This window comes from Acipenser ruthenus, chromosome 57 (assembly GCF_902713425.1).
Source record: "Acipenser ruthenus chromosome 57, fAciRut3.2 maternal haplotype, whole genome shotgun sequence".
Classification (NCBI taxonomy): domain Eukaryota; kingdom Metazoa; phylum Chordata; class Actinopteri; order Acipenseriformes; family Acipenseridae; genus Acipenser; species Acipenser ruthenus.
The window spans coordinates 4,319,897-4,330,267 of record NC_081245.1 but is presented as its reverse complement, the minus strand read 5'-3'; the positions used below and the strand labels follow the sequence as shown (position 1 = coordinate 4,330,267).

At 38.3% G+C, this 10,371-nt stretch overlaps 1 protein-coding gene across 1 annotated transcript; it reads left to right on the top strand.

Moving 5' to 3' along the window:
- Positions 1-1,274: 1,274 nt before the first annotated feature.
- On the top strand, positions 1,275-9,787 carry LOC131724834 (zinc finger protein 436-like). Its single transcript, XM_059017735.1, has 2 exons — positions 1,275-1,338; positions 5,830-9,787. Exon 2 carries the CDS (start codon positions 5,881-5,883, stop codon positions 7,507-7,509), a length of 1,629 nt encoding a protein of 542 aa, XP_058873718.1. The 5' UTR covers positions 1,275-1,338; positions 5,830-5,880; the 3' UTR covers positions 7,510-9,787.
- Positions 9,788-10,371: the final 584 nt, after the last annotated feature.

The window sequence follows — 10,371 nt, the reverse complement described above, 5'->3', positions numbered from 1 at the left end:
ATCAGGATATGATTAAATAGTGATAGTTACATCAGGATGTGATTAAATACAAAGTACTACAGGTTAAACACTTGGCAGATTACAATATTCTGAGGTACAGGATTAAATGCAGTAAAATAGGGGTCAGATAAGAGCAAAATAAAGCATATTTAAATGAAGGGTGATAGTGTCCCAGGGTACAACAGAGGAGTTCTACAGGTGCTGTTTGAAGAGGTGAGTCTTAAGGAGGCGCCGGAATGTGGTCAGGGACTGGGCAGTCCTGACATCTGTAGGAAGGTCGTTCCACCACTGCGGAGCAAGGGTGGAGAAGGAGCAGGCTCGGGAGGCAGGGGAGCGTTATTTGTTAGTTATTTGACTGGTTAACCTCTCGAAATTGAAACTAAAAAGCATATTTTTATAACTGTCTATTTATTTTCTATTTTGTTCATATTTCTTTTGATATATTTCAAAAATCGAATAATTGGATTTTAAATATAATTTATAAGAAGTATGAAATTTGTGAACGACTAAAACCCTATTTTTATATTTAAATATGAATCACATAATGGAGGTGTTGTCCTATATATTACTAACGTCGCAGGGGGTGGCCTAGGATATTGAAGTATTAATGATAAATATTATACCTTCATAAATATGCAACCATGCAATCGTATTGACTGTGAAACTGCACACAGATTTGTTACACCGGCGCTGTGTCGTTTTCCAGCAGCCAGTACTTGCGTGGAGGCCTGGCGCCATCTACTGGGACTCGTGAGAATAGCAGGGAGAGGTTTGCCATTAATTTTAATGGGAGAGTTTATTAAATCTCCAAACGGTATCTGGAAAGTTAATACTCCAGTTGAAATGAGTGTAGTAACTCGTGTGTGTGTGTGTGTGTGTGTGTGTGTGTGTGTGTGTGTGTTATACATAAGTTATAAAAGGTATTATTAGCAATTTGTAACTTTATAAATGAACCGGCATTTCCTTCTCATTTTATAAACTGACAGATCAGCTGGTAACTTATCAATTTTCTATATAATCAATACAACGATAATCTCCTATTTTCATATACATTACCACATATTATTATTATTATAATAATAATAATAATAATAAACTGAACGGTAATTGAGTATAGAAATGCGCCTGTTGTCTTGATTATACGGTAACTGCTGCAGAGCTGATCCCCTATTGGTTAGGAGAGCCCCAGCGTGTCCAATCACCAGAGGACTCCTCAGTTCAGAATGAGCCCGCAGCCAATGGCAGGCGAGAGAGGGGGCGGGTTTGTTTTCTCTTCGGTCTCTCAGGATATTTTTTACAGGAAGGAGAGAGAGGAGGCCGGAGCGGCTGAATTAACGAGTAAGTTTTAAAATATAAATTCATTTGATTCCATTTGTTAACCGGTACGCTTACCTTTGATTAGTTGTATTGAAAGCAACGTGTTTCATGTAAAACTATTTTAAGAAAGTGGTCAAAAATAACAATTGTTTATCTACACACACACAGGCCCAGGCCCCTATTTCTGGTCAATTAATTCTGAACATTTTGACATTTTTAAAAACAAGTAACCGCTCCAGCCCTCGGCGCTGCTCGGGACAGTTCCCCCGCATCACCGCCTCATGTTATTTCCAGGGTCAGGTTGCGCTCCGCTCCGCTTCAGACTCTACAGTGTTTGAACATCTTCTCAAATCGCGTGTTGTTTTCTCGCGCTGTTGTCTGCCTGAGGCGCGTAACAGCAGCGCGTGGGTGCGTGCCTGTAGGTTTGCGCGGACATCCGGGCAACTTGGTGCGCACGCACATAGTAACAGCATAGCAACCGCTGAAAACAAACCAAAACAGACGCGGTTTCCTTTATCGATTGAAGAGTTGCTGGCACATATATTTTTAACACAGTGTCGAGGAGTTGTGTGGTCGTTGGATGCCACAACCACGACGACATGAAAGACAAGCGGCTGTCATTTTTTGAACGTCCGAAGAGGCGTTTAAGTCCAGATAGAAGGGAAAAGTGGCTTTCTGCTTTACATCTGCAGCATGAAGAAGAGTCTAAATGGAGTCCACCAGACTCAAGGACCACCTGCAGCGAACATTTTATTAATGATAACATAGTTATACTTACAGCATAAATTACAGTAATACACAATTATAACTTATACTTAAAATAATAATAATAATAATAAGCACAACATTGTAACACGTTAGTAGCGTGAAGATTAATTTTAGTAGTAAGATCATTATGAATTAATTTACTGCATGCATTTTTAGTACTCTGTACCGGTTTACCTGCATTGATGTTAGGTAGTCCACGATTAGTGGTAATCACGGTCCGTGAAACCAGACGAAATACTGTATGCATTATTATTATTATTATTATTATTATTATTATTATTATTATTATTATTAATCTTGTATAGATCAGACATTCTTTTATCCTAATTACTCTATTTCTTTTTGTAATTCATTGTTTATGGTCGGTCCCCCAGTGCAGAAGATACATTACACCCAGACTGCATCCCGTAGTTAATCCTGGGGTTTCTTGTGGGGTCTTATATATTCATGAGACATGCATCTAGCAACATCAAAACATAGAACAGCATTTTAAAATAAGTGTACTTCCCCGGTGTAGATGAGAGAGATGTGTGTGCACATCGACAAACTCCACAGGTGGTCAGTCTGTCAGTTCATAGACCCAGAAGCCGGCCGGCAGGGTGTGTGGCCGTTGTTTTAAACCTACAACACCTCGTTTTAGTTTGTATCTATTATGTTTCGAGTCACGTAGGTTAGCCGTGTCCACTGGTCGCGTGTCACACCGCTTGACAACGGTTTGTTTTCAGCGGTTCCCGGTTGCTATGCGGAAGTCACTGCAGCCCTGATCTGAAGCCGCGGTATTTCAAATGAACAGAAGCCCGTTTTGCTTTAGTGATGTTGGCTACAAATGTTTTTTTTTCCATGCAAAACTCGTCGTTGTTCTTTTATTGAAATGAATGTTCACATACTGAAGCTTCTTGCACTGACGGCAGAGTGCTAATATTGAACAACTACAGTAATACATGGAAGAGTTTGTGCTCCGTTTAAAAAGAGAAGTCAGGTTTGCACTGACCCCAGAGTTTGTTTTTTTTAATCAGACAGCTCCACTACAGTACAGCGTTGTTTCCTCTGCCTTTGCGATTTCATTTTCACTGCAGTGTCTGTGGCAGTGTCCTGGGTGTGGACAGCATCACTGATTCCTGCATCTCTGAAGCCACGTAGCATAGCATGCGTTTCCACAGAGAGATCACAATGATTACAATGCTTCCCTGTGCTTTACCAGACCTCTCTGTGCTTTACAATGCTTCCCTATGCTTTACCAGACCTCTCTGTGCATTACAATGCTTCCCTATGCTTTACCAGACCTCTCTGTGCTTTACAATGCTTCCCTATGCTTTACCAGACCTCTCTGTGCTTTACAATGCTTCCCTATGCTTTACCAGACCTCTCTGTGCTTTACAATGCTTCCCTATGCTTTAGCAGACCTCTCTGTGCTTTACAATGCTTCCCTATGCTTTACCAGACCTCTCTGTGCTTTACAATGCTCCCCTATGCTTTACCAGACCTCTCTGTGCTTTACAATGCTTCCCTATGCTTTACCAGACCTCTCTGTGCTTTATAATGCTTCCTTATGCTTTAGCAGACCTCTCTGTGCTTTACAATGCATCCCTTTGCTTTACCAGACCTCTTTGTGCTTTACAGTGCTTCCCTATGCTTTACCAGACCTCTCTGTGCTTTACAATGCTTCATTATGCTTTACAGGATTATTATTATTGTGATTATTATTATTATTATTGTTATTATTATTATTATTATTGTACATGGTGATGGGGCGTGGATGTCACTGACAGGTGTATTATTACTATTATTATTATTAGTAGTAGTAGTGGTAGCTAGTGTTCTGCGATACCTGATTTAGGCTACCTCGATACGATACCCTGCATAAGATCACGATATTCGATATTATCACGATTCTTTGAATTTTATGTCCATTACATGTTAAATGGCTGTCAAATAAAAATGTTTGCAAGTACAAAGTGTGGTAGAGGCTAAAACTCACTTAATGCTACAGCATGGTGGAATGCTTGCTTTTAATTTTATTTTCTGTTGAAACAAGTTCTCTTTTTATATAAGAAATACAGAAAATAGTGTAATCAAAGTCATTGCCACCGACTATTAAATACAACTGTAAAGAAAGCTTAGTATAAGAGACATTATTTTCTGTATATATTGTGTTTCAATATATATATATATATGAGAGAGAGAATCATTACTTCAAATTAATTTTATAAAATAAGTTGAGCTGATGAAAAAAGCATTTCTGGCAAAGAACTTCTGATACTGTAGTACTGAAAACACTGATAACTATTAGAACATAATATTATGTTTCATCTTATTCAAGCCAAACGTCTCCTTCAAAACAACATTGCAGTGCACTATAAACATAGGAAATGTTACGCAATTTTATTCAGACCATCATGCGAGCGTGGATGTTAATTTTGCTAAGAAAATAAATTAGACAAAAGACTTTTACAACTATAGATTAGAGCACATCGTTTACCTGCTGAATCGCGTATGCACGCCTTGAACTATATATGGGGGGGGGACGGGGGGGACGGACTATGCAGCCTATGTACTGTGTACTGTATGTTTTTGTGCTGAACTTGCAACAATCAGACGTCCGTTTCCAGCATGAAAGCTAATTGTTTTACACACACAAAAAAATGTTTTACGACAAAATCCAAGGAATATATAAAGTGTTAACAATTTTTAACATGGAGTCGTTTTAATGACACGTCTGCAAAATATATTTTTGCATCTTGGTGAACTAACGAACGGCATTTTGATCCGCTTTTAGAGCGTTCCTATGTTCTCTTTACACAGTGCTTTTTTATATAGTATTGTACTATTTCAACTTCTTACACACACACACACACACACACACATATATAAATACTAATTGGGTGCATTATTTACATTTTTAAGGCGAGATGTAATTCACAGAATCTCAATAATATGTAAAACAAAAGAACTACAGTAAAAGTAGAACTATTTTCACTTCAACAAAGAGATTGGGGTGGCGATCTGATAAATGCTTAAATAAATTGGTGGTGTTTCCTCCCTTGTTTTTTACTTCTTTCAAACACCTCCTACATTTTGGATGTCCACCTTCAACTGGATTGCCGCTTTCATTTAATGGATAACCAAAATAGTTCCACACTACAGTGGAATTGGCTTTAGAAACCAGCTGTTCTCCCGCGTCCGCCATGTTGATACTTGGGCAGTACTGTAATTAAATTTTCCGAGAACGCGCAGCGCAGGAAAGTTAGTTTCTTCCGGTATATGCAAAAAAGTTCATATCGTTTTTAAAGCACACAATTAAAGTGTTGTTTTGAAGTCTCAAAAAAAAAAATAGCCAGACCGAAAAACACGATATATCACCAAAAAAAAGACGGGATCGAAAAAAAACGATATATCGATTTTTTTTTTTTAACCCGATATTAGGTATCATATAATTTTTGTATCATGATATTTCGATATACCGAAATACCGCAGAACACTAGTGGTAGCAGGAGCTCATTGCTGAGAGGGGTTACATGTGTGGGTGCTTTTTATACATGTTTGAATATTTCTCTGTTTAGAACTGTCTTTGTTTCTGTGATTTTGGTCCATCTCTCCTTCCTCCTTCTTATAGAAAATCTCCTTCATCTCACTCAGTACAGCACATTTATGAACATGGTAATGAATGGAGTCTGGAGTTGATAAGGCATGTTCATAGAATTTAACAAAGAGATTGTAACAGATTGAATTTTATATTTTCTTTAGGAATTTGTTCAGAAGACAAAACTGGATGGTCCTTGTATAAGAGAAGATTCAATGATGGAGACTGCCCATGTTAAACAGGAGAGTCCTGTACTAGAATCAGTCCATGTTAAAGAGGAGAGTCCTGTACTAGAATCAGTCAATTTTAAAGAGGAGAGTCCAGTACTAGAATCAGTCCATATTAAACAGGAGAGTCTTGTACTAGAATCAGTCCACATTAAAGAGGAGAGTCCTGAACTAGAATCAGTCCATATTAAAGAGGAGAATCCTGAACTAGAATCAGTCCATATTAAGGAGGAGAGTCCTGCAATAGAATCAGTTCATATTAAAGAGGAGAGTCCTGCACTGGAATCAGTCCATATTAAAGAGAGCCCTGTACTAGAATCAGTCCATATTAAAGAGGAGAGTCCTGTACTAGAATCAGTCCATATTAAAGAGGAGAGTCCTGTACTAGAATCAGTCCATATTAAGGAGGAGAGTCCTGCAATAGAATTAGTTCATATTAAAGAGGAGAGTCCTGCACTAGAATCAGTCCATATTAAAGAGGAGAGCCCTGTACTAGAATCAGTCCATATTAAACAGGAGAGTCCTGTACTAGAATCAGTCCATATTAAAGAGGAGAGCCCTGTACTAGAATCAGTCCATATTAAAGAGGAGAGTCCTGAACTAGAATCAGTCCATATTAAAGAGGAGAGTTCTGTACTAGAATCAGTCCATATTAAAAGGGTTATTCTCAATTCTAAACCCTTAAACAGCTTGCAGGGCTCTCTTAGCTGTGTTGACTGTGGGAAGAGGTTCAGTCTGTCAAGCGCTTTGAAAAGACACCAGAAAATCCACACAGGAGAGAAGCCACATCACTGTAATGACTGTGGGAAGAGTTTCAGACGGTCAAGTAGCTTTCACATACACCAGCGAATCCACAGTGGAGAGAGGCCATATACCTGTGCTGACTGTGGGAAGAGTTTCATACACTCACAAAGCCTGAAACTTCACCAACATATCCACAGTGGCGATAAGCCACATGTCTGTGCTGACTGTGGGAAGAGTTTCAGTCAGTCAAGCGCTTTGAAAAGACACCAGCGAATCCACACAGGAGAGAAACCATATGTCTGTGCTGACTGTGGGATGAGTTTCAATCAGTCAGCCTGTTTGACAAAACACCAGCGAATTCACATTGGAGAGAAACCATATGTCTGTGCAGACTGTGGGAAGAGTTTCAATCTTTCAAGCACATTGAAAAGACACCAGCGAATCCACACTGGAGAGAAACCATATGTCTGTGCTGACTGTGGGATGAGTTTCAATCAGTCAGGCTATTTGACAAAACACCGGCGAACTCACAGAGGAGAGAAACCATATGTCTGTGCTGACTGTGGGAAGAGTTTCAGTCAGTCAGGCTATTTGACAAAACACCGGCGAACCCACAGAGGAGAGAAACCATATGTCTGTGCTGAGTGTGGTAGAAGTTTCACTCAGTTACACACCCTGAAACTTCACCAGCGAATCCACACAGGAGAGAAACCACATGTCTGTGCTGACTGTGGGAAGAGTTTCAATCAGTTAAGTATATTGAAAAGACACCAGCGAACCCACACAGGAGAGAAACCATATGTCTGTGCTGAGTGTGGGAAGAGTTACAGAGATTCACAAAACCTGAAACTTCACCAGAGAATTCACACGTGAAAAGAATTGCATCCATGTAGCAGATGTGGGAAGAGTTTCAGTCAGTTAGCATATCTTAAAACCCACCAGTTAATTCACACAGGAGAGAAGCCACATCGCTGTAATGACTGTGGGAAGAGTTTCAGACAGTCAAGCAACTTAAAAATGCACCAACGAATCCACACTGGAGAGAAACAACATGTCTGTGCTGATTGTGGGAAGAGTTTCAGGATGTTACAAACCATGAAACTTCACTGGCAAATCCACACAGGAGAGAAACCTCATCACTGTAATGATTGTGGGAAGAGTTTCAGATGGATGTACAGCTTGACAATGCACCAGCTATTCCACACAGGAGAGAATCCTTATCACTGCTCTCGCTGTAGGAAGTCTTTTAATGCTTCCAGTTCTCTTAAAAGACACAAATGCACGTTGTTAAAATTTAGGCAGAATGTGAGTGTGTGTTCATTCATCCACACTCAGAAATTCCAGTCTTTTTAAACAGAAGCTTAATATAAAAACTGTGAGAACTCTGGTGAATGTCTACAGATGATACAGATCCCTCAATATTAAACACTGCTCTGAAGCCTTTACATTATAAAGTACATTCTTAGTATGGTGAATGTTTACAGATGATACAGATTTATTGATATTAAACAGTTATCTGAAGCCGTTACATTATAAAGTTCATTCCTAGTTTGCAATTCGTCGAATATACAGACGCCTCAGAGCGTTGTGTGATACGAGGTGAAGTCGAGTGCCTCCAACCCCTGAGAAGTCTGTATATTCAACGTATATGGTGTGGGAGAAATTCATAGTTGTAATTGAATTGTCTTTGTAAAATGACATTTCAAATCTTAAACTGTGAGGCTTAAGATGCTGTGATGTTATTAGTAACAGAGGGTCGTAAAGATTTAAATTGGTTTCAGTTCAGATTACCTGCCAGTCTGGTCTAAACAAACAGAGCTGATTCTTATCTGTTAATTAAGAAAGTCTGTCTGAAAGCTAGGATACAACTTTCTTGCTATAAAGGGTTAAGAAGTGCGACACCTGGTGGATACGAGGTGCCATGACTTTACCCATTATATGGATTGTTACGGTGAAACATGGAATGTTTAAGTGAATAGAAATTCCTAATTATCTCATTCTAAAAGTTAATTGATAAACAGGCCTTCACGAGGGTGTAATATTAACTTGTGGAACAATCTCAGGGTTTTAGATTTACTGAAACTATCAGATTGAAACGTAACAAATAAGTAATAACATACCTGATTTAAATGGGTTTCTGAATCATTTTAATAACAAATGTTGTGGTTTCCTAATATATTAAAATGTTTATTGTGTTTTAATGAAGTTTAAATTGAAAGTAATTCTTACATTATTTTACTTTACTTATTGTATAACATGTTTAACATCAGTATCCTTCTATGATCAATTTAACTAGCTGTCACAAAATGAAGTTTTGTTCTATAAATGTTACGAATCCTGTTCTCTCTCTCTCTCTCTCTCTCTATCTCTCTCTTTCTCTCCATGGAGGAGGGTTGCTCCCTGTGTTCATTCAAACTTTGTAGGCCAATGAAAGGACTGATTTCGGTCAGGGATTAGCTTCCTGTTTTACCCGGAAGTGATTGGATCTCCAAAGTATACTCCTCTTTGGGCTCTATATTTAAATCAAAACATGCATGAACTCGTTCTCTTGGATTCAGACTCATTTTGCCATGAAGTAACCATTGAGCCTTCGCTTGCAATGGGGACCCATTCAAGCATCGTACATATCTTCATCCTGAAGAAGACTCCTCACCGCTACACCCTTTGTTTTTCAACAAGAACCACATCTCCAGAATAAGTACTACATTTGAAAGACATTAAGATTCAGTAAAATACTATGTTTGTGTAGAAAAGTCTACATGCAAACCACAAGTAAAAACATTGAATACAGAATAACACTTTGTGAGATTAAACATTGATTGAGTTGATCTACAAGTTCTGAAGTAACTCTAGATTACAGCTTCATACTAAATGCAATTGAAACTGCTTCCGAACTGAACTTGTTGAAACAAAAATGGCGTCTTCATTCGAACCCACACAACAGACGCTGCTTCTCCCCGTCACTGTGTGTAATGTGCGTGAATCCTGCGTGTACGGAAACACACTGAAGACAGCGTGCTCATGAAAATATGTGTTTCAATGTTTTATTCCTGCTATACTTATAATTCTGATACCTTGATTTCTAACTTCTGTATTATAACTTTTATATTCTTATTACTTTTGTGAGTCTTAATAAATGTAATCATTTTTATGGGTTGAGTTTCTTTTTGCCTATTATGAGTACTACAGTAAGCATTTATGATTGATCTGAGATCCTGAAACACGTGTGTGTGGTTAAAGAAACGGGCTTATAACCAGGAGGTCCCCGGTTCAAATCCCACCTCAGCCACTGACTCATTGTGTGACCCTGAGCAAGTCACTTAACCTCCTTGTGCTCCGTCTTTCGGGTGAGACGTAGTTGTAAGTGACTCTGTAGCTGATGCATAGTTCACACGCCCTAGTCTCTATAAGTCGCCTTGGATAAAGGTGTCTGCTAAATAAACACTATATATATATATATATATATATATATATATATATATATATATATATACTTTTAATGTTAGTTTATTGACTTAGTTATTTGACTGGTTAACCTCTCGATATTGAAACTAAAAAGCATATTTTTATAACTGTCTGTATTTATTTTCTATTTTGTTCATATTTCTTGATACATTTCAAAAATCGAATAATTGGATTTTAAATATAATTTATAAGAAGTATGAAATTTGTGAAGGACTAAAATCCTATTTTTATATTTAAATATGAATCACGTAATGGAGGTCTCGTCCTGTC